The sequence below is a fragment of the Natrix helvetica genome (genome assembly GCF_964273705.1).
Source record: "Natrix helvetica genome assembly, chromosome: 5".
NCBI lineage: Eukaryota > Metazoa > Chordata > Lepidosauria > Squamata > Natricidae > Natrix > Natrix helvetica.
Window position 1 is genome coordinate 80340087 of NC_138551.1, and position 24718 is coordinate 80364804.

Here is a 24718-nt window from a genome sequence, read left to right on the forward strand (position 1 = left end):
TAAAGTATATCACAACATCCCTTGGTAGTTGCCTTTGCGATGCAATACGTGAATTAACTCTGTAAGTTTTGTCAATCCTTGCAAAAATCTCAGAAGAATCCTGGATCTTCAATAACGTGGCCAGAGCATCAGCACAAACTTTTCTTAAGTCCTCTCTAGGGTTTTCTCTGATACCCCTCAGTCTAACAGCGTACTCCATAGATCTAAATTGCATCATGATAATCTCCTTATCCATCCTCTGCATATTCCCCTCCATTTCAACAAATTTCAAATCTGTTTCCTTCGTTTTAGTTTCCAAATCCAAAGCCAGATGTTCAACTTTGCTGTCCACCTTAAAAACAACTTCTGACAGACCTGTGGCTAAAGTGTGTAATTTTTTATCAAGTTGATCATGTTTTTTAATGGTATCCTGAACCATTTCTTTAACCTCCTTAATTTCTTTGCGTAAAAAAGCATTTTCTTCCCTTATAAAGTCCTTGAGATCCTGATAATTTATTGTAGCACCCGGTGAAGCTTTTTTTCCCGTTGCCATAATTAATAATTCTTACAGCCGCCTCTAGCTGTCACCATTCAATTAACTTTCGTTTTCCTTAGGTATTCAGCTGTAAATTAATACTTGCAAATGTTTCTTTCTAAGTTGCTCGAAATTAAAACTTTGACATTTAAGTAGTTCAGGTTATGTAAACTGGCTTAAAGATTGTTAATAGTTAGGGTTGTTTCAGCCGTTCCGCCTTTACTGCCCCTGCTATCAGCAGGTAATTAGCTTTCGTTTTCTGTAGATTTTCAGCTATAAATCAACGCCATTTTGAATCCTTTGTTCTAAGCCCACGCCTCTCAAACTCAGCAGTAGCGTTCTTTTCAAAGAAATTTTTTTTTTTCTTCCCCCAATTAAAAGTTAAAATACTTGCAAAAGTCTTGCTTCCTTCTTGGGATGTTAAGATGTTAAGATGTTAAGGCTGTTCCCGGCGACTGGCCCTGCTAATCAGCAGAGGTTATCAAAAAGGCAGGAGAATACAACAACTGCGAAGGGGGGCAAACCTCGTCGGACTCCGGACTCCGGAGGGTACACGAGGGCTCAACCCAGCAGCTGAATCTCTCCCTCATAAATTCCAAGAATTTACGAGTGTCCGAGGTGTTAAAGATCGTAAAAAAACACCTCTAACTGTCTCTTGATCTGACAGGCTCAAAAAACAAGCCTGCCATCGGCACCAGGAACAACCGGAAGCCTCTATGAACTCAAATTTCTTCATTGGGCATTCTAATTTTTCTTTGTTCAGGACACTTTTGAAAAAGCAGTCACAAAAAACTATTCTTTCCTTTAAAGAGCTATTTGTTTCCTTTATCTCAGCAGTTCACAACCTGTGGGTCGAGACCTCTTTGGGGGTCGAATGACCTTTTCACAGGGGTCACCAAGGAGCCTCCCGTGGAGAGGCTGGCGAGAAGCCGGCCTGAATGGAAGGAGCGGCTCGGGTTCTCCGCGCGATGGAATGAGAGAGGTGCCAGAAGACTGACGGGCTTCCCAGCAGGCCAGTCCGGCCGGCCTCCCATGCGGGCATTTTTCAGCGATTGTTCCTTCCCGGGAGCTCGAACAGGGCGCACGCCTTCGGGGTTGAGCTGCATCAAAGGGGGAGGCTTGGGCAGCGAAAAGGGCAATGGCTGAGGAGAGGCTGCAGCGGCTGCCGAGTCTCCACCTGACATTGCTCCCCCCCCCCGCACAGGCCTGGCTCCGCTGAGCTGGCTGAGCTTAGTTCTGCCGGGATCCAAGGGGGAGACTGTTAGCTGGAAACAGAACAGAGAAGAAGGGAAGGAAGACCAAACTGGGGACATGGGAGGGGGAGGAGGGGGTTACTAGTTGGAAGTCTGTGAAGTGGGATCACCGCGCATGTGGCCAGAGGAGGAAAAAACAAAACCTTGTGCTGGTAGGGGAGGGGCTTCTGCTGCTCCTCTCGCTGAAGGCAGCTGAGCGCCCAAGATCAGTGTGTGTGTGTGTGTGTGTGTGAGAGAGTGTGTGTGTGGTGGGAAAGTAGGAGCCAGAATGGAGGCGAGGGGGAAAAGAGAGACGCGCGCAGGTCTCTGGAACTCTTCCCTCTCTGCATTCAGAGACGGCTGCTCTGGCTCTTTCCTGAGCCAACACGAAGGGGACCGTGGCTGGCGCTGACCTGAGTCTGCCGCTGAGGAGACTCCTGCGCAGCGTGGCTCTCCTGCGCAGCGCAGCCAGCTACTCACTTCTCAGTGGTGGCAGCGGAAGGAGTCGCTGTCCCCGCCGCCGCGATCCCGGCCCAGGAGGGCATTTTGCTTGCACACGCAAGAAAGAGATGAAAGAGAAAAGGGGAGAAAGAGAGAGAGAGAGAGAGAAATGAAAGAGAGCTGGAAGGAGAGAATAGGAGAGAGGGAAAATAGAGGGAAACAAATTAGAGGGAGAAGGGGGAGAGGGAGAAATAAATGAAAGAGCTGAAGGGAGAGAATGACAAAGAGCGAAAAGAGAGGGAAACAAATCGGGGAAAGAAAGGAGGAGGAAAGAAAGAAACTAACTTTATCAGACCTATGATGAAAGCAATGGCAAGCTAGATCTCTTGGCAAGAAAACTGCAGTTTGCCAGAAGGCACAAATTGGAAGCAAGTCTGATTTTTTAAAAAGAAAATAACAGAGATGGCCAAAAAAAAAAATCTGAAAATAAGATTATTTATAATTTTGGATAACATATTATATTGTCAAACTCAAAAGAACCCAAAATATATATCCTATTGCTGTTAGTACAATCTTGCCAGCTTCTATCAACTTAGAGTTCACTATGAAAAGATTACAGAGAAGCAATTTCCTACAATTAATAACTTTATTTTGTATTTGCTATCATATTCAATGAGAAAGAAAGAAAAAGAAAGAGGGAAAGGAAAGGAAAGGAAAGGAAAGAAAAGAAGGAAGAAGAGAAAGGGAGAGGAAAAATAGAGAAAAACAGAAATGAGAGGGAGGGGGAGAGGAGAGAGAGAGACCCTATTCCAGAGGTGGGTTCCTGCCAGTTCTAACCGGTTCGGTAGAAGAGGTTCGTCAAATCTACCATACCGGTTAGAAGAGGTTCCACCAGTGGACCCGGAAGTAAGTTCCGGAACGTCTGCCCCGGCCCTGTTGCTCGCTAGTCCCGCCCGTTCCATCGCAGCTCTCTCTCTCTCTCTCCTCGTCCACACTAAATTAGCCCTGCCTGCCGCTCACTGATTGGCTGGAGTCCAGCCAATCAGTGAGCGGGCTGGAGTCAACCTGCCCGCCACTAATGCCCATTTAAAAGTGCGGCGCCAACGGGCAACATTCCTCTCGTTCCTGAGCAGCTGTTGCATTGTGTTTCCTGATCAGGTCCTCCCTTTGCTTCACTTCACCTTCCAGCAGCTTGCTGCTTCCCTCAGGTAAGCAACTAAGTGTGAGGGGGGGGGGCGGCAGTGGCAGTGGGAGGATAGCGTACGCCAGCTCACGGCTTTTGCGAGAGAAGGCCTTCAGGTTTAATAATGGTTTGTTTTAATTTATTGTTGATAGAATCTTTTTAAAAAATTGTCTTAGACTATTTAAAAAAAGATTCTATCAACAATAAATTAAAATAAACCATTTAAAAAAATTCTATACTCGATACTTTTAAATGTATTGTGAATAGAATTTTTTAAAATCGTTTTATTTAAAAGTATTGAATATAGAATTTAAAAAAATGTTTTCTTTTAATTTATTGTGTGTAGAATACTTTTAACTGGTTTTATTTTAAATTATTGTGTGTGGAATACTTTTAACTGGTTATATTTTAAATTATTGTGTGTACAATGCTTTTAACTGGTTTTATTTTAAATTATTGTGTGTTGAACACTTTAAAATGGTTTTATTTTAACTTATTGTGTGTGGAATACTTTAGAATGGTTTTATTTTAACTTATAACTTAACTTATATACTAACTGTTGAATAGCTAATTGGTCTATCCTAAGTACTGAACCTAATTCATATATTCCTGTTTTTTGAACTGAGGAATAAATTTCAGAAAAGAAATCTGTATTGCTCTGTGAATCTACCTATGACATTCATTCTTGATCTAACTTCTTAGATGAAAAACTTTATCTTTCCTGTTTGTTGGGGGACATCCTTCCTGAAAAGACTGTACATTGTTGGGTGAAAACAGAGGTCCCTTCTGTTACCTGTAGTGTAGTCAGCTTACAACCACAATCGAGTCCAATATTGTTTTATTTATTCTGCAGTTAGTATTATTTAAAGGATGAAGAGGCAACAGAGTATGACCGCTAGGACAGTCATCTTTCCTATGTAAGTAGCTGTTTTATTGCTTTGTGTGCGTGTTTCATCCTTAATATAGTAGTGCAAGCAATTAAAGTCTTCCTTTCTGTATCTCTTTGTGCAGGCCATTCATTGGAGCAAGGTGGTCAGTGCGTGACTTCAACACACAAAAGGATAGTAATCTTCTTTTTCTATTATTTTGCATGCTGGTTTCATCCTAATGCAGTGCACCCATGTCTCTTCTTTGTCTCTTCTTTGTACAGGCCATTCATTGGAGTCAATGATATTGAAGACTGGCAAGGACAGTCATCTTCCTTCTGTAAGTAGCTCTTTTATTGCTTTGTGTACTTATTTTAATCTTATTTAAGTAGTAAGTACACCAAATAATAAATTTCCTTTTTTATATCTTTTTGTAGCTCATCCATTGAGGCAAAGAATTCAATGACATCATCTTGGCCACTCCCACCCGGTCACATGGCTGGCAAGCCACTCCCACAAAGCAGGCCACACTTACAGAAGAGGTTCCAAAATTTTTTGAAATCCACCACTGCCCTATTCCCACAGAAAACACTGAGCCATGAAACCTGGGTAGGCATGTGTGTGGGGGGGGTGTCATGTGACTGGGTGGGAGTGATATTGAGTTGGCCACACCCACCCAGGTTTTGTGGTTCCTGGTGTTTTCTTTTCTGTGGGAAACGGATCCAAATAGTTCTTTGAGAATTTAAGATTGCCGACCCCTGTGCTACACCATGCTTCAAGACAAAATTTCATTTATTTGTAATTAGAAATAAATATTTCACAATATATAATTACATATTGTTTTTGTGATTAATCACTATGCTTTAATTATGTTCAATTTATAACAATAAAAATACATCCTGCATATCAGATATTTACATTACGATTCATAACAGTAGCAAAATTACAGTTACATAGTAGCAACGACAATAATTTTATGGTTGGGGGTCACCACAACATGAGGAACTGTATTAAAGGGTCGCGGCATTCGGAAGATTGAGAACCATTGCTTCATCTGTTCTTTTTGGGTGAAAAGAAGGATATCAGCATGAGTTAATCTTCCTCAGCATTCAGACCTACTAAATGAGTTTTGTTTACTCAGAAATTGGCTGCAGAGTCACTTAAAATAAAAGTCATGTGATAAACCAAGCAAACCCCATCTGTGCCCCAGGCGTAATTGCTATATAAAGAATTTAATTGTCTTTTTCACAAGTGTAATCACTACTAGCTCTTTTCCCCAAGGTTGTATGTAGGCTTTAGCATATCTGAAAAGATAGATTTAAGGCTGTCTTATCCTTCTACATTAGTTATAAACATAAAATAGAAATACATTTGCTCCCCTATGGACTGTATTTCTTGATCACCACTGTGGATCGTTGATTTTCTCTTCTTAGAACAAGGCCAGGAATAGGAGCTCCTTGGGGACAATATAACTCTTCATACTTGCAACACCGAAAGGTATGCATGGAGTAAATATTAACTTTTAAAGCTTCTTTTAATTTCAGGGTTCCTCTTCTCTCCCTTTTTAAGAAATTGCTCTCAAGAATTAACCTATGCCAGGAAGAAAGAAAACAGCGGTCTTTGTGTTGTAGAAATTTGCATAGTGAGAGAGACGACTCTGTGCATTGTTGTTCTCTTGTTTCAGGCACATTAGAGCAAAAGTTCATCTCACAGAATTTTCCTCAGGCTACAGTGCATTGATGGCAAACCTATGACGTACATGTGAAAGGTGACATGCCCTGATAGAGTGACACCAAACTTCATCAACTGTTGTCCCTGTTTGAGCTACTGAAGAAACTGAATTGAGCTTGAATACCAGAAATACAGGGATGCGGTGGCTTAGGGGCTAAGATGCTGAACTTGTCGATCAGAAAGTTCGGCAGTTTGATGGTTCGAATCCCTAGCATCGTGTAATGGAGTGAGCTCCCATTACTTGTCCCAGGTTCTACCAACCTAGCAGTTTCAAAGCATGTAAAAATGCAAGTAGAAAAATAGGGTCCACCTTGGTGGGAAGGTAACAGCATTCCATGTGCCTTCACTGTTTAGTCATGCCAGCCACATGACCACGGAGACATCTTTGGATAGTGCTGGCTCTTTGGCTTTGAAACGGAGATGAGCACCACCCCCTAGAGTCGGGAACGACTAGCACATATGTGCGAGGGGAACTTTTACATTTACTTTACTAGAAACACATAACTCTGTATCCTCCAAAGCTTAAAATTCTCATCATCCATATCAGTACATGATCTGTTATCTTGAGAATTGTGATTCGTGGTGACATGAGAGATCAACTTGTAAAATGTGATAGGAACATGGCAGCGGCATAGTTCAGTTGTTTTCCAACCACTGTACTTAATTTTCCGGTGCAAGCATAGAGGTTATCTGCAACCACAACTTCCAACATGAACACATTATCAATGATTCTATGAAACATGAAGAACATTGAATTATAACTGAATGTGTAAAGAATTCTTCTTTTTTTGTTTGGGGCTAGGGAATTTTTTGCTAAATTACTTGAAAAATATATTCTTTGCCAGCTTATATTACTTTGATATTCTTTTCTTTACTCACTTTTCCAGGGATATCAAATTTTTCTTACAATATTTTGGCAACCTAATGCTTTAGGAAAAAAATTAATGTTTCTGTTTTCATTGTGTCATATCCCTTTAACAGGAATGGTAAACACATGAATTTAATCATACTCAAGAAATCTGATATTTGGTTATTTCTTCAAACAATAATCTGACTAAACATCATGCATTAACTTCATTTTCTCAACAATTGTCCTTCCAATCACGAAGGGCTTTTAATCATTTTTAAATTAGCTATTGAAAGAATAAATACGCAATATGTTTAACTTGAAATGTGTCCTAGTGGAATTCGCCTTTAAGTTAATACACTTTATAGCAGGGGTGTCAAATTCATGTCATCACGTGCCATATTGTGACTTTCCCCCCTCGCTAAACCGGACATGGACAGCGTGTGATGCAACTGGCCCGTAGTCTGCAAGTTTGACACCCCCCGCTTTACAGCATTCAGAAGTATCAACTCTTCTCTGTGTTGTTTATGGTACAGAGTAGGAAGAGAAGAAAAATCCTCCATCACTAAGTCTGAGTTTGAGCTCCTTACTTGTATTTAACTAGAAATTTGGTTGGAAATTCAAACAAATTTATGTACTCAAAATCATGATAGACATATTGTCACATGCTCTTTCTAGAAAGTTTATTTCTTCATTATGAATTCAGTGACAGGATTAGTTTTGATGTGTATCATTCTCATTGCAAATAATGTATGATCATGGGTGGCAAGATTGAGCATATTAGCACATTCGGGTAACTTCCTTGGTGTTCTTGCAACTGCAGCAGTTATAAGGAAGGGTTGCCACAGGATAGTAGATTCTGCGTTTTAAAGTCTTTCCCCATTTTTACACCGGCTGATTGGAATACTGTAGGAAACTACTGGAGTTGAAGAAAGAGGAGAGGGGGACATAAATTTAAACTATTTATGTTACTGCTCTGCTGAGCAACTCTCTATCCGGATTAGTCTTCTTGAATAATATGTTAAAGCTCTCTTGAGCTTGATTGTTTTGTTGTAGACGTTTCAATACCCAATTAGGTAACATCATCCATTCTAGTAAGGAGTCACCTCTTACTAGCACTGATCATATTATACCTAGTTTCTATCTGCAAGAAAACAACCAAGCTTAGAGTGCACCAAGAACCACTCACTTCAACCTTGAGCTACAAATATTCTCCTTTATTGGTATGTATGTATTCACAGCATACCTGCAAGTTTTCTCTTGGTTTTGTGTAGATCATTTTTTTGTGAATTTTATTTAGTCATTTAAGAGAATTGGCCATAGCTGGATGATGTTTTATAAACACCCACCATCTACAAGGTAACTTTTTGCTTTGTGAACTGACAAGTGCTATGAAATTCCCATTTGAATTTCCAATTCCAATTTATTCTCTCTAGAAATTAAAAGATAATGCATGTACTGTATTAGACTAGCTTTGTATATAAACAACAGTGGGGGAAATGGCCAAATGATATGATAATATTTTTGTTATTTTTATTTATAATTCTGATTGAAATTGTTTCTAATAAATTATAAATTGTACATGTTTATATGCTTTATATAAAGAATATATATATATTTGTTTTCGTAAATTTTCACACACACACACACACACACACACACACACACACACACACACACACATATATATATATATATATATATATATATATATATATATATATATATATAGAGAGAGAGAGAGAGAGAGAGAGAGTCATTAAAGGGACACTGGGTATTTCTGGACATTTCTGCTGAGAGTCACCCTTGTCCTGCTCAAAGGTTCATGCACTGCTGTCTGTCTAAGTAGTCCTCAACGTACAACCACAATTGCACAGAATTTCAGTTGCTGAGCAAGGTAGTTGTTAAGTGAGATGTTCCTGATTTTGTGACCTTTTTGCCAGGGTTGTTAAGTGAACCGCTGCAATTAAGTGACATAAGAGGGAGGTAGCTATTCCAGACAGCATACTCTATTAGAGATAGACTTTAAGCCGATCAGAATAGGAGTAATGGTGAGGGTTTGCTTGCCCTATCGTATCTCACCCACCAATTTAGGTGCAATGAAGTCTCATCAGGATAAAAATAAAATCTGATTGCTTTATCACATAAGATTAAAATGATCTTGTCCATCAGATCAGGTAGTAAAATACAAGGATTAACTCTGATTCAGATAGCATAGAATCAAGCTATTGATTAGCACTGATTGATAAATGGGCTGGGCATTTTTAAAAAGAGAAGAGAGAGAAGCAAAATGCAGTTGGTTACATTCCAGTACAAATTGTCTAAACAGAGGATGTTTGAGTAGAACATAATTTTTCTCCTAATCTTTTTTTTTTCATTACCAGGAAATTACCAGGAAAGCAGCAACTGCAGATGCAGACGGAAGATACCCCATTTTCAAGCAAATTGAGGCTGGTTTGCATCAGCCTGCAGAACTGGTTTCTGCTGTGGCTTAAGCAGGATGAACAATTCAAAGAGAGATTTTCTCTTCTGCAAAAGTAGTGACAGTTGTCCTCCTTAAAGTAATTGAGAAGACTACATGCAAGCATTCTGAAGAAATGAAAGAAGTCGAGCTCTGGTCACGCAAGGAAGTGGCAGATTGGTTGTTGGAGAATGCGGTGCCTGAATACTGTGAACCGCTGAAGCATTTATCTGGGCGTGATTTGATCAACTTAACCAAGGCCGATTTTGAGAAACCCCCCTTGTCGCGAGTGACTTCTGACAGCGGGCAGCAGCTCTTAGACATGATAGAGACTTTGAAAATAGAACACCACATCGAGGCACACAAAAATGGGCACGCCAACGGCCACCTCAGCATCAGCACAGAAACCCCGACCAGCGAAAATGGCTTCAGCAAAGCCCCCAAACCAAACGGGGTGCCGAACGGTTACAGGAAAGAAATGATAAAAATCTCCATGCCGGATCTGGAACGTTCTCAGTATCCTGTGGAGTGGGAGAAGACGCTTCTGGCTTTTCTTTATGCACTCTGCTGTTTCTTCCTGACCACGGTGACAATCTCACTTGTCCACGAACGAGTGCCTCCCAAAGAGGAGGAGCCCCCCCTTCCAGATGCTTTCTTTGATTACTTTAACCGGGTTCAATGGGCCTTTTCTATCTGTGAAATTAACGGTTTGATCCTTGTAGGACTTTGGTTAGTTCAGTGGCTGCTTTTAAAATACAAGTAAGTAGACAAGTGGTGGTTGCTCCTGATTTTATTTTTATAGATGCTTGCTTTAAACTGTGATTTTTCTACTTAATGGTAAATGTGGGTCATAAAAATATTGAAGTATATATGAAGGGACGTGTGAGTAAAAATTAGAGCAACAACTGAATAAAATATGCTGCAGAATAATTACGCAATACAATGTGAACAATGCAATAATATTTATTTGATCAATGAATCAGCAAAATTTAGAAGAACAAAATTGGAGTGAAGGAAATGCATACAATGTCACATTAGCAACTAGCAAAATAAATCACTTATTATAACATTCACTCCTCTATTACTATGTTGATGCATTTGTTATCCAGATCAGGGGTCACCAACCTTTCAGACCTCAGGGACCACTAAATTCATAATTTTAAGCCCCACGGACCACTAATATGATTTTTTAAAAACCATAAATAGTATTTAGTGCAACATAAAAAATGCAAATAATTTTTCTGCGGACCAGCAAAACTTTCTTGCAGACCACCAGTTGGTGACTGCTGATCCAGATAATATGAATAGAAAACATTAATAGGTGTAAAATGAAAATGATGTATCTCCTGATAGTTTATTAAGTTAAGATGTATCAAATGGAAAGTAATGTTTTAAAACCAAGGTGAGTATGTCTTTAATCAGTTTTATCTTACTTTTATTGTGTCAACCCAAAATTTAGCTATTGGGCACGTAATGAATGGTTTCAGATCCTAAAGGAGAAAGTTCATGTAAAATCCATATGGACTTTCTGGGAATTTATCTATTAGGGGCAAAATACAGATTTGCCTAATATCTCTCTAAAATTGACAGCATAATTTTTTGTGAGATCGTTTGAACTTCCTTGTCATCACATGGGCCAATATGCTCAGCTACAGGGACTTTACTATTACTACTAAAATAGTAATGTTTACTATTTACTTTACCATTTTATTATGCATGCTTTGAAGAAGTACAGATTGAAGAATATCGAATCTAGCTTTAAAGGATGCAATTATGAGTTTAGGGAAGGATTTAGCAAGTAACTTCTGCAAATCTTGGATTCCCTAAGACAGGGTTGTCAAACTCACGGCCCGCGGGCCAGATGTGTCATGTGCTCGCCACGCCCACCCCCCATTTAGTAAAGGGGAAAAAAAATCCCGATACGTCACATGATGACGGGACAATATGAGTTTGACACCCCTGCCGTAAGATGAGAGAGGAATGGCATCAGTGATGCCTTCAAGTGTATGAAGAAGAAAATAAAATGGAGATCCAATTAGATTCTCTTGCATGATGGAGAAATGTGTTGTCCAGAAAAGCATTATGGCTCTTGTATACTCCCTGCAATTCAGGAAATTTGGCGTAACTTTTGTAGTGTGGCATTTCTGTGATGTGGGATGAGGATAGGATATATAAAGTAGTGGAGAGGGAAGATTATCATTATACAAGAATATTTCTTGACCTCATCATAAGATTAGGACTTGGGCTTTCAAAGAAGCAAAGTACATACAGACTATCCAGCCTTCATAATACTACATCGGAATTTTTTTTCCATGTAGAAAGCTTTCTTGGGACAGCTGTGATAAAACATGAGATATTTGGCAGATTTCAAATCAGTGATAAATGTGCCTTGAATGGGAGAGGGCAGTTGATTTTACGCCAGTGGGTAAAGTTGAGTAAAATAGTTCTCAAAACTGGTTTATATCCAGACGAAACCTTTCATAATCTAGTTGTATTGTATTTAGCATCTAAAGCAAGTATGTTGAAATTTGGAGTTTCACTCGTAAAAAGGAATCAGTGGAGTTCATGATTTCAAAGACCCAAAATGAAGATTTCAAAGACCCAAAATGAAGCCGGCAAGCATATCTATGGAAGAAAGATTGAAAGCAACATAAAGTTGTTAATCCCATTAATTTCAATTTCCTTAGGTTCATCTTATGCTGAAAAATATTTCTCCTGGTTGTAAAAGACAGATTTTGACAAAATGATTGAGAGTGTTGGATTACTGCCTTCGCTCTGACATAATGTTATATAATAAAAGTTGCATTATGTGATTTGTGAAAAAGCCAAATATATTTGTTATGCAATCTCCAACTCGAAAAACATTTTGGAGTGTTTGCTTTTGAAATATGGCAATATTTGAGGGAGAGCATCCATTAATATTTCATATAATGGTCTGGATCCAAGAAAACTGTATTAGTAGTTTTGTACACTAAATGGAGGATTGGATATTAGAGCCAAACATTTTAGAGTCTTGCACAAAAAGTTTGCAAAATAGCATCAGTGGTGAATTTGTACATTACTCTTTCAGTGGAAAGCATCTAAAAAGCTTTCCCAAAGTAAATCTTTGCAGTCTGTTCTGCTTGATATTTATACATGATATTTATTTTATACATGTGTGAATATAAATTTATATAACTGTATTAAATTGGCTGTTTTTTATGTTGCCATAACTACATAGCTCTTAACTGAAATCCCATTGATTTCAGTAACTGTGCTATAAGTATGCTAAATCTGGAAACTATATCTGATTGAAAATATTTTGCTATCAACAGTAAAAGTAAAGTCTCTCTGAGTTGAGTTCAACTCTCCCCAATTTTATTTTTTGGTAATAATATGAAAGTGGTTTCTACCCTGTTTCCCTGAAAATAAGACCCAGATAATAAGCCCAACCGGGCTTTTGAGCGCATGCGCTAAAATTAGCCCTCCCTCGAAAATAAGCCCTCTCTGAAAATATTGCAAAATCGCAGCAGCCATGAGATGACCATGCTCGCTGCCTCCTGTACCTCAAAAATAATAAGGCCATGTGCATATTTCAGGGGTCAAAAGAAAATAAGACCCTGTCTTAGTTTGGGGGAAACATGGTAGTTGTTCCTTTCTTAGATTTTAAAAAAACTTTCCAGTTTAACTTTCTGCCCTGGTATTTTTGGGGTGGTTACCATCCAAGTTCTGTTTTAAGTCTAATTGGGCTGCTTCAGATCAGTTAGGTATTGCTACTAGTTGGACTTATTTCCCATACTTTTTTTCTTAAACTCAATGTTCTAAGGCTGTTAATAAAAATTTAGAATATCTTACATGAAGTAGTTACTGAGCTTAAATCAAAGAATCTGAGGAAATGTCTTCTAAGTCTTGTAATAGTTAAGAATGTCTGGACTTTTAAGTAGTCCAGGGGAACTAGAAAGAGGCCTTACAACTAAGTATTTACATTGATAAAAGCAATAAGAGAGTTTGAGAATGAACATATTTAGATTTAAGAACCAAAAGAACTAAACGATATTAAGAAAATCATTTTTGATGTCAATTTTTTAAAAATGGCAAAAAGTCTCTAAATGGGGACTAAAGAGAGAATAACTAACAACAGTTAGGAAGAAAAACCTCCTTTTTTTTCCTTAGTGGAATTTGTTTTTTCAGTTTTTTTCAGCCCCTTGCTATCCTAAAAATAAATGCATCACCATTAACTTGCATGGAAAAAATGAGCAAATCTGCACAGTGAACCTTAAAAGCCCATAAAAACTTAAAAACCCATGAATGGGGGGTAAATACATTTATTTGATTGGAGAAGATGATGAATATGCCTACAGCATTGCGACCTGTGGCCTGGATGCGTCATGCGCTGGCCACGCCCATGCCCAGTTTAGCGAAGGAGAAGAAAAGTTGTGATACCTCATGTGACACCGCTACGGCGATGTGAGATTGACACCTCTGCTCTACACCATTCCAGATTACATCCCACACTGCATTCAGCAGTTTTTGCAGCTCTTTGGGAAAACTTCCAATAATTCTGTTTTTTTGGTCATGTAGAAAAGAAACCTAAGAACCAGATTTAATGTAGAAACAGTTTGAAGAATCTTCTTATGCTTTCGCCTACACTACAGTCTTCTTGGATCTATCTATTCTAGTTCTGTGAAGTTGGAATATTTCATTTGATTTGTTTTTAGTAGTTTTCGGCCTTAACGGAGTAGTGCCTTGTGGAGAGCACTCTTTTTACAGTATTCTGAAGCACTTCACATGATGCGCAATTCTCTCTACCTTTTCTTTCCCCTTTCAGGTCTATTATTGGCAGAAGATTTCTTTGTATAGTTGGCACATTGTACTTATATCGGTGTATTACAATGTATGTAACGACACTCCCAGTACCTGGCATGCATTTCAACTGTTCGCCAAAGGTAACCTTTTTTATTTTTTATTTTTTGCTATCATTATCTAACAACATTTTCCCCCTTCATTAGACATTCTGGAAGAGCTGGCTCAGAGTGACTAATGAATTTCTTACCAAGGAAAATTGGCTGAATTTTTTCCCCACAGTCAGTATTAATTATTGCTCAATTTTCTGTTGTTCAACCAGACGAACAGGTTCTGCCAGGATTCAGTTCCATATTTCTGTTATCCTTTCATGGCTTTTCGTTCAAAACCAATCATTTGGTTATGCATTGAAATAGACCCAGGAAATACCCAGCTTCAAAGGCAAGAAAGACTGTCAATAATTGATCTCATTCCTTAGGAAGGCCAGAGCAGTACGGCCAGAGGTTTTCTACCGGGTGAACCAGTAGTGGCGGCGGTGTGAGGCTCTGCCCACCTGCCCAGATGTAATCACGGAACTCTACACATGCGCAGAAGTGCTGCGTGTGAGCTCTCGGTTCTGAACCGGTAGCGAAGTAAGCGGATTTCATGCCTGAGTACGGCATGTGAATTTCGAATGAATTTATAAACACTCCAATTACCATATTTGCATATAGTGTGATATAAATAACTAATCGATTTAGGGTAACAGCCTTAATATAGTTCCACAATTTATCATCCAGAAAAATTGCTTGGCAGTTAGGAGAAGCACAAGACAGGTAGATACCTCCTTTGGATACATTGATGTAGAGGTAGACAGAGTCATTTAATAATACAGATATTTTTACTAGGTATTATCCCAGAGAAATTCAAGAAAGAGGATACTTATTTGATTATACATGTAACTACAGCAGCAAGAATTGTATTTGCCCCAAATTGGAAATTAAATAGGCTACCAACAGATGAAGAGATAATAAAAAAGATATTAGATTGTGCAGAGATGAATAGGTTGACAATGAAAATAAAGGATAAAGAGAAATCGGAGTACTTCAAGACATGGGGAAGATTCTATGATTGGCTAGAGAAAAGAAACTAGAAAAGAAAGTAAGGAGAAGATATAGAACCTAGATGATGCACTGTTAAATGGAAAAGGGGGAAGAAGGGGAAAGCAGAAAAGAAAATATTAAATATATAAGTATATATTCAAGAGCGAGTCATAAAGGGGGAGGAAATATAGTTAGGATAGATTAGCGAAGGTAAGGAAATAAGAAATGATATCAAATTATATTTGGGTTTGCGGAAATACCATCCCAAGAAAACATAAACAGAGACCTGAAAGAGACACCTACAATAATGGAAAAGGAAGATAGAGGAGGAGAGACGGAAAGGAAGATAGGGGAAAGAAGAAAGAAGTAAGGAGAGGAGGATGGAAGGGAGAGGAAGAGAAGGAGAGAGGGTAGGGAGGGGAAGAGGAAGAGTAGAAGGAGGAGAAGGGGAAGGGGAAGGAGAGGAGGAAGGAAGAAAGTAGAGGAGGGAGGGAGAAAAGAAAGGGAAAATAAGGTGATGTCACAACAGGAGAAAGGTATGGTAAATAAAGCAACCCAAACTGTATATTATAACCTATTAAATGAAATAATAAATGTATAAGAATAATAAATGTAAAGAAGAATAACAATTATGTGAATGTATACATAAAATGGTATGTAAGAGAATAAAACATATTTTTTTCTTAATAATAATAATAATTTTGTTTGATAACAGTAATGTCAACAGTTTTATAAACACAAAGAATGCCATATTTATCCTGTTTCTCCTCCTTAATCCATATTTACTGTATAACCAACAGGTTTAAGTTGTCATTTATGAGTTTGGGGAAATAAAGTTTATTTTCTTGTCAGCTCTCGACATGGCAATACACAATGTATTGCACTTTTCTTGCTAACTTCCTAGAAAATATTGCAATATATTAGGAACTCTGTTGTTTTATAACTGTTGTAAACATACATGAGCAACTTCATCCAAATTTTTCTTTCAGATGCCAGCTAAATGGCATTGTTGTTTAGAATTTTCAAAGAAACAAGATAAGTGAGTTAGTGGTGTTTTAACCTTGAAAATTTAGATACCTGTATAGGATTTGTTTGGGTTTAAACCAATATTTTCTTGCAGGGTCATTATAGTCTCTATTTTTCTTAATATCCTTCAGTGCCAATATATATAGAAAAAGTACACATACAGATGAGGAATGAATCTATTAAACTTGGCCTTAGCTTTGTGAGATTGGATTCTGGATCTGTTTGTTTCTATCCAAAAAGAGTAATATTCATTTCAACCATTTCTTGTTAATCCTTCTGCAAAGAAGATAGGTCAGTTCTCCCCACCCAAACAATGATTCCGACTCCTTGTGTCATTTGACTGATTATAGTAGAGAAAGAAAGAAAATGGTTGTGTTGAGCAAGTCGCTTCTCTGACATTTTAACCTATTTATGCTGAACAATGAAAGTGATTTTAAGTTCCTATTTTGTGTTTTGAGGAAACAATCACGACTAGTGGGGGGAAAACTGGAAAGTGTGGTTATGCAAAAACAAAATTTCCCTGTGCAGTTTTCATATGTTTTACAATTTTGAAACCTGTGAAGAAATTTGCAGTTGTGGGAAAAGATTAGCAAACACATTCTTGTAAAAAGTTTTTGTATAGTGAACGTACCTCCTTCAAGCTTATGCTATCATCCATGAGCCTTTGTGTTGGAACAAAATTCTTTATTGCTATTTATTCCCTCTACTTCTTTGATTCATTCAGTGGCCTGGAAATTTAATTATTTGCAGTACAATGTGTTAACAGTTAGGCACATTTGAACCTAACATGTTGGTTTATCCCTTCTTCCTTTCTGAAGCTTTTTGGCGACTGGGAATCACACATGAGAAGGATCATGAAGCTGCTTGCCGGGGGCGGTCTGTCAATCACAGGAGCCCATGACATGTGTGGTGACTACCTATACAGCGGCCATACGGTGATGTTAACTCTGACATACTTATTTATCAAAGAGTGTAAGTACCTCCATTATACGATAGAACAATATATGTTATTTGATTAATTGAGATCACCCAGGTGCTTCTATTCACAAAGCTTTATACCAGTGGTTCTCAACCTGTGGGTCGGGACCCCTTTGGGGGTCGAACGACCCTTTCACAGGGGTCACCTAAGGCCATCGGAAAATACATATTTTCGATGGTCTTAGGAACCACCAATTTTATGGTTGGGGGTCACCACAACATGAGGAACTGTATTAAAGGGTCTCAGCATTGGGAAGGTTGAGAACCACTGATTTATACCTTTATTATATGTTTTTTAAAGAAGTATCTTTTAGGATATAACTCTCCCCAAAATAAAGCAACTCGAAGAAGATTTGTTAAGGATATTGACTTTTCAATGATCTAAAAATATACTGTATAGATTGATGCAACAATGTTTTGTAATTGCTCTATATCAGTGATGGCTATCCTTTTTGTCGCCGTGCGTGTGCAACAGCGTGTGTGTGTGTCCACACCCATAATGCAGTGCGCATGCGACACCTCCCATGCTCCACCCCCTGCACATATGTGCGCATCCACCCTTCCTCCGTGCCCCATTTTGGGCCTAGCAGGCCTCCCTGAGGCCTCCTGGGACCAAAAATGGGGCATGCATGTGTAACATCCCCCTCCCACGCATGCACATACATCTGCATGTGACCCTCCCCCTGCGCATACATGGCAGAGACCCGAAAATCAGCTGGCCGGCAGGAGGCACAAGCACATGCGTGGTGGAGCTGAGCTGGGGCGATGGCTTGCATTCCTGCAGGGAGGGCTCCACATGCCACCTGTGGCACGCATGCCATAGGTTTGCCATCACGGCTCTATATTATGCTACATTGCACCTGTTCTATCAGTAAAAGCCTGTAGAGATTCTCAGTCATCCAGATTATGGTTGTCCTAAAAGTGCTAAATCCTTCCATTCCCCACTATCCTGTCAGAGCTGAAGAAGCTGCTTGGATGAGAAGTGAAACTTCTTCAAAAGAAAAAAACAAGAAACTCTAGTTGCCTCCTGAAAAAGCACCTTTGGGATATTCTATCAGTATTTACTAAACTTTATGACAGCTAATAACAGTTGCATGAATTGGGCAAAGATTTTAACCGTATAGCACTTGTTTAATAGGAATGATATACAGGACTCCTTAATTTCAAGTAATTGCAAACAGTCCCGAATAAGATTTTTTCACAGCTAAAAATACCGAGTTAGCCAACTTATAATTGAAGCAAATGAAAATTAAAACCATGTTGAAGCAACTGGAGTAACATGACAACATTTTAGTTGTTACTGTTATGCAAGTAATATCCTCATTGAACAACCACTTGTTCAGCCACCATTTGAAGTTATGGTGCTGAACAAGGGGCACAGAAGAACTATTCCTTGTAGTGGCAGCTATCATAATGGTTCCCAAGTTCACACAATCATGATCCAGGTGCTTGTCAACTAGTTCACAGTGATGACATCACCGCCTCCCACAGTTATATGGTGGTGCAGTGGTTAGAGTGCAGTATTGCAGGCTAATTCTGCCGATTGCCAGCAGTTCAATCCTGACTGGCTCAAGGGTGACTCAGTCTTCCATCCTTCCGAGGTCAGTAAAATGAGGACCATATGCTGACTCTAAACCACTTAGAGAGGTCTGTAAAGCACTATGAAGCCATATATAAGTCTTATTGCTATTGCAATGTGATTTCCATTTATGACCTTCCCAATTGGCTTCCGATAAGCAAAGTCAATTGCTGATCAAAGCTTTCTATTGATTCCATCCAGTCATTTTTAGAATATTCACAGAGAAATTAATTCAGGGGCAGAATGTGTAGAAATTAGATTAATTTAACCACAAAAAATCAAGCTGTGCTATAGGTTAAACATTTATATTTAAATTACATAAATTAGCAATCCAATTATTGCTGCATCTATCTGACTTCTTAAAATGTCAGTCACGATAGTACTCTACAAGGTGAGCCATGCTTGCATTTAAAATGGAATGCTTATAAGTTAAATATCTATTTTTAGGTGTAATAACATTATTCATAATAAATGAACCATTAATACTGAAAATATTCAGTTCATCCTTACAATTTTTTTAGTATCAAAAACTACATCAATTGGTTAATAGCATTTCAGTTAAGAGGGAATTTTAATGTTCCTCGGGGGTAATAGGAATGAGATATTAATCCTTTCTTTTACCCTTAGAAAGTCCATTTCATCCACCCGCTTTGATCCTGATACTGTTCCAAACTTTGCAAACTTCAATTTGAAATGCTATGGAGGTTCAACTCTTGGAAAAGTTTTTCTTAGACAAAAGTTATACTCTATTGTTTTTGACCTTTGTCAGTAACACAGCATGACAGGCTTAGAAGCTATAGCCCTTGTTACGAGAACATAAATTGCCAGAGAATAGAAGGCAGCACAAATATCTTAGTTACTCTTTTCTTTCCAAAAAATAACCAATTTCGTTGTATTTAAGTACAATGACAATAAAGATTATACTTATGTGGTTACCTGTTAGCCAACTAAACCGAAACCTGTTCACTTTTTTTAAAAAAAAGACTTTTCACCCCATTCTAGGATAAAATGCAAAATGGTGCTGATTTACAAATTACTTGTATGTTAAAGTTAATCATATACCAGCCATCTCAACTAGGTTGGGAAATATCTGGGTTTGGAAAGAGAGAATTTGTAATCCAATACTTGGATTATGAAAAAGCAAGATAACACCGTAATGACATTAAAAATACATATCTTCAGTTGAGATCTCATTTGAATGGTGACAGTTTTCTCCAAAACACTGCATGTTTATCAAAGTGGATTTAGGATCATTTCAGGTTGTGGAAATCATAGAATAATAGGATTGGAAGATGTCTTGGACTGGACCTTTTAGCCCAATCCTATGCATATGGCAGGAATGTCATACTAGCTCCAATTAATGGCTCTCCAATTTTTGCTTAAAATACCTCCCACAATGGAGCACTTATGGCTCCAGATGGCAAGTATTTTATTGCCTTAATAAAGAGGTGGGGAACTATAGCCCCTTTATGACTTGTGGAGCCCAGAATTCCTGAGCCAGAATGAGACATAGTTCCCCGCTCCTCGCTTAATAACTCCCACATTCAGCGAATTCTTCCTTCATTTGATTTTGAATCTCCCTCTACTAAGCATCTACCCATCGGAGCTACAAAGAATTAGTGCCGACCATCTCCCTTATGATAGCCCCTCAAGTATATGAAGACTGCTGTTATGTCCCTTGCTTTTCTGCACATGACTTGCAATAAGCACTAACACTTATATACCACTTCATAGTACTTTACAGTCCTTTCTAAGCGGTTTACAGAATCAGCATATTTCCCCCAACAATCTGGGTCCTCATTTTACCGACCTTGAAAGGCTAAGTAACCTTGAGCCGGTCAGGATCGAACTCCTGGCAGTGGAATGCAGCGTCAGCCTGCAATATCACATTTCTAACCACTGCACCACCACGGCTCGCCCCGTTCTACTTGGGAATGATCTTGTTTTCAGAATAGCAGGCACTTTAATTTCTGTGCATGAAGATATTTTGTGTTTGAAGAATTCAGGAATTAAGGCCCCTGTGTTTTTCCTTATTTTCAGATTCACCTCGGCGATTGTGGTGGTATCATTGGATTTGCTGGGCTCTCAGCATAGTTGGGATGTTCTGTATTCTTTTAGCTCATGATCACTACACGGTTGATGTGGTGGTGGCTTACTACATCACTACAAGACTTTTCTGGTGGTATCATACCATGGCCAATCAACAAGTGAGTTTCTTTTCTTTCCCCTGTAAAAATGTATTATCTGGGTCTAGTTTGCTGAAGTCCAGTCCAGTATAATGATCATTTCAGCACAAGCTTATTTTATGGCTGCATCGCTCCTTCTTACAGTACCCCAGGTATAGTTTAATCCAGTGGTTTCCAAACTTTTTCAGTCCACCGCCCCCTTGGTGCTACAAACTGATCCCCAGTGCCCCCCCCACCCAGTGGCGGAATTCATTTTTTTTACTACCGGTTCTGTGGGCGTGGCATGGTGGGCGTGGCTGGGGGGGTCATGTGACTGGGCGGTTTGTAAAAAGAAAATTCAAAACTATAACAATTGCACATTTATTCAAAATCCAATTTAAAAACCTTTTTAGTTAATGTTAATTCAACAAAATTGTTGAACATGATCCAGTGATACCAGGTTTTCAAAGTCTGATAGTCATTTATCAAGAACCTTAGTAACTAGTAACTTGGTAAACTCAGTAAAATTTAGTAACTACTTCACTGTTCAGTAAATTCTTAATGTGATGGATGGGCTTGATTAAGTGATACCAGTTTCCCAATGTCTGGTTTTAAGACACTTAAAAGAGCAGCCCGTTTCCTACCAGTTTGCCCCTGGAGTTCATGCAAAACTTGCTTCGGCGTCGCCCATATTGAAATTCCCTTTGGCCATTGCCCTGCTGCCCCCTTCCCACCCAAGGAACACCACCCACTACCCCCTTTTTTGTGTCGCCAGAGGATTTTAGTTGCCACACACACATATGGGGATCCTGGGTCCTGGGATCGCCCTTTGCGCGCCCGTAGAAAAGAGGGCTCCCTGCCTGCGGAATGCGATATTGCCATCCTTGGTGCACAGTGCGCGGATCGGCGGAGTGTGCGCCGAATGACTGGCTACCCTGAGGAATGCGCTGTATGCAAGAGGCCAGAAGCAACCATTCGACGGGATGGTGGTGGTTGAGGCCGCATGATAGTTAGGATCAATTCTGCTGTTGCTTAAGTTGCTGCGGTGGGCAGCAGCAGCAGCGAAAAGCAGCAGTGGTAGTATCGAGTATATCAACGAAGAAAGGGCATTTATGGCAGGCTGGCCAGCTGAAGCTGTAGGCTTAGTACAGCTCCTTCTCTGCCGCCTGCCGCCCCCCTTGCCTCTTAGCGCCCCCCTAAGTCATCCCACTGCCCCTCAGAGGGGCAGTACCGCCCACTTTGGGAATCACTGGTTTAATCTCTTGAAGGAGTAGGTTTTTTTTAGGTTAATATTAAAATGCAGGTGAGTTGAAAATTACAATGGCATGAAAAGAGTGGCTTATGACCCCTTTTCACACTTATGACCATTGCAGCATCCTCATAGTCATGTTCTCAAAATTCAGATGCTTTGGAATTGACTTATATTTAGGACGGTTGCAGTGTCCAGCAGTCCTGTGATTTGCTATTGCAATCTTCTGACCACCAAAGTCAATGGAGAAGATTCACTTAACCACCACGTTACTAAATTAACAATTGTGGTGATTCACTTAACAGCAAGGGTGAAATTCAGCAGGTTCTGACAGGTTCTGGAGAACCGGTAGTGGAAATTTTGAGTAGTTCGGAGAACCGGCAAATACCACCTTTGGCTGGCCCCAGAATGGGGTGGGAATGGAGATTTTGCAATATCCTTCCCACAGAAGTGGAACTGGAGCCCTCTCTTCCCAAATTATTTGGGGGATTGATCCACTGGATATTGGGTAACAGACCACTGTTTTCTCATGACTCAATCACTCTAAGGAAGCTGGGAGAAGAATAAGCTCAAAGACCCATTTCAGCAAGCCACGAGTTTTAACCCATCACACAGTTGATGACTGAAGGCCTCACATGAGTCATCCACAAATCCATTTCTGTAAGAATTGTGGAAAAAAGGGGAAAGATTGTTCCTAAAGTAGAAAAGTGCTATGCTGTTAAATAAACAACACACACAGTGAACCCATCTATTTCATAACTTTGAGTTTTATAATTAGACTTGGTTTTTTTTCATAGGAAAAAACAACCTTAAGTAAGTGTTATGTGTGTCATAAGACTAAGCACATTATTATTTCCTTGATAATAGTCTCTGAAGTAACAGATAATTTGGCAAGTTAGCTTTTAATGTCAGTATCATCATCTCAAATATAGTCATAAGACTAAATCCCACAATAACACGATGCAAGTGATAAAATATGTTCTGAAAACTGTGCTTACTGAATGACTATTGATCTGCTCTCTGTTACTTATGGAGTTATGTACTTCAGTGTAACTTTAAAGGCAATTGAACTTCCTTAAGCTTATTTAGAGCATCTTTGTATGTAACAGAAAAACTGGGAGGCAAAAGCTGAGGTGATCTTCAACAAGACAGTTGAAGATCATCTTTCAGGGATTCTGATGTGTTGTCTGCAAGAAGAACTAGGACCTCTTTTTGGAAGTAAACATGTTAGGTAGACATAATATAGGAGCCCAGGAATGGCGTTTTTCCACTTTGCAGAATAGCCCTCTATTGAGGATTAGGCTGAACCATATGGTTTTGGCAGTATGTAAAAGTGCAGTGACAATTGCTTAATAGCAATAGCACTTAGACTTCTATACACTTCACAGTGCTTTACAGCCCTCTCTAAGTGGTTTACAGAGTCAGCCTATTGCCCCCAACAATCTTGGCTCCTCATTTTATCGACCTTGGAAGAATGGAAGGCTGATTCAACCTTGAGCTGGTGAGGATTGAACTGCTGGCAGTTGGTAGAGTTAGCCTGAAGTACTGCATTCTAACCACCATGGTTCTTAAGGTCTGCAGTTACTCATGTCTTAAGTAGATCTTACAATATCTGATCACATGGCCTACTCCAAAATCAGTCTGAGCCACAATTATTAGCAAGTTTTTTTTTTTAAAAAAAAAACCTTGCAGAGATGTTTTGTCATCTACTCTGAAATTGAATCAATACAACACAGTTTATTCATCTCTGCTGCATTTAGCATGCAGAGTTCAGCCCTACTTCTTACACATTTTGCCGGCTAGTCCGAAATCAAAGTTACTTGCTTTGTATCTATTCACTTCTTCATTGAAAACTTCAGGATTTTGCTTGATTGCATTTGCTATTGAAAGAAAGTGATTGGCTTAAGGCTACTGGGTTAACTTAATGTCTAAGGCAAGACTAGAATTCAGTTTCTTATGGTTTCTAGCCTGGTGCCTTTAACCACTGGCCCTCTTATGTTGGTTAAGACCCCTGAAATTCCAGACATACAAAGATAGACATGCACACACACAGGCATTATGTATATACACATGTTTAGGTGCCTGTACATTTTTGTATTTATTAACAAAATTTATAAGACTGCCAAACTTGTACAACCTTTCCTTCTTTCCTTCATTAGTTTTACTGTATTCCATTCCATTCTATTTTTACAATAAGAATTGTTAGAATATTAGCATGAACCTCCTTCTGTAACCTGCTTTCTCTTGTGCCTTGTATAAATTGTGTATGTGTGTGGGGGTTTTTTGGAGGGAGGTGTGTTAATAATGAATAATGAAATAATGAATAAAAGTAAGAAACAACACTATTTATCGTGGGAGCTCCCAGCCACAATCTCTTTTCCCCTCCTCTAATAAAAAGGTAAAGATTCCCCTCGCACATATGTGCACATATGTGCTAGTCGTTCCCGACTCTAGGGGGCTGTGCTCATCTTCATTTCAAAGCCGAAGAGCCAGCATTGTCCAAAGACATCTCCGTGGTCATGTGGCTGGCATGACTAAGTGCTGAAGGTGCACGGAACACTGTTACCTTCCCACCAAAGGTG

At 39.2% G+C, this 24718-nt stretch overlaps 1 protein-coding gene across 6 annotated transcripts in view; it reads left to right on the top strand.

Annotated features, from left to right (window-relative positions):
* Nucleotides 1–24718, top strand: part of SGMS1 (sphingomyelin synthase 1) — a 101792-nt gene that overhangs the window by 75434 nt on the left and 1640 nt on the right. For 4 of the 6 annotated variants that reach the window (XM_081955701.1, XM_081955697.1, XM_081955702.1 and 1 more), the window contains 4 exons: nucleotides 9199–10034; nucleotides 14083–14200; nucleotides 16984–17137; nucleotides 20763–20929. In XM_081955701.1, the coding sequence (XP_081811827.1) occupies nucleotides 9412–10034; nucleotides 14083–14200; nucleotides 16984–17137; nucleotides 20763–20929 (1062 nt within the window). In that variant the 5' untranslated portion in view covers nucleotides 9199–9411. Of the gene's footprint in view, nucleotides 1–3823; nucleotides 4779–9198; nucleotides 10035–14082; nucleotides 14201–16983; nucleotides 17138–20762; nucleotides 20930–24718 lie in introns of those variants that run through there. The other 2 variants (XM_081955699.1, XM_081955700.1) reach the window with 2 other exon arrangements.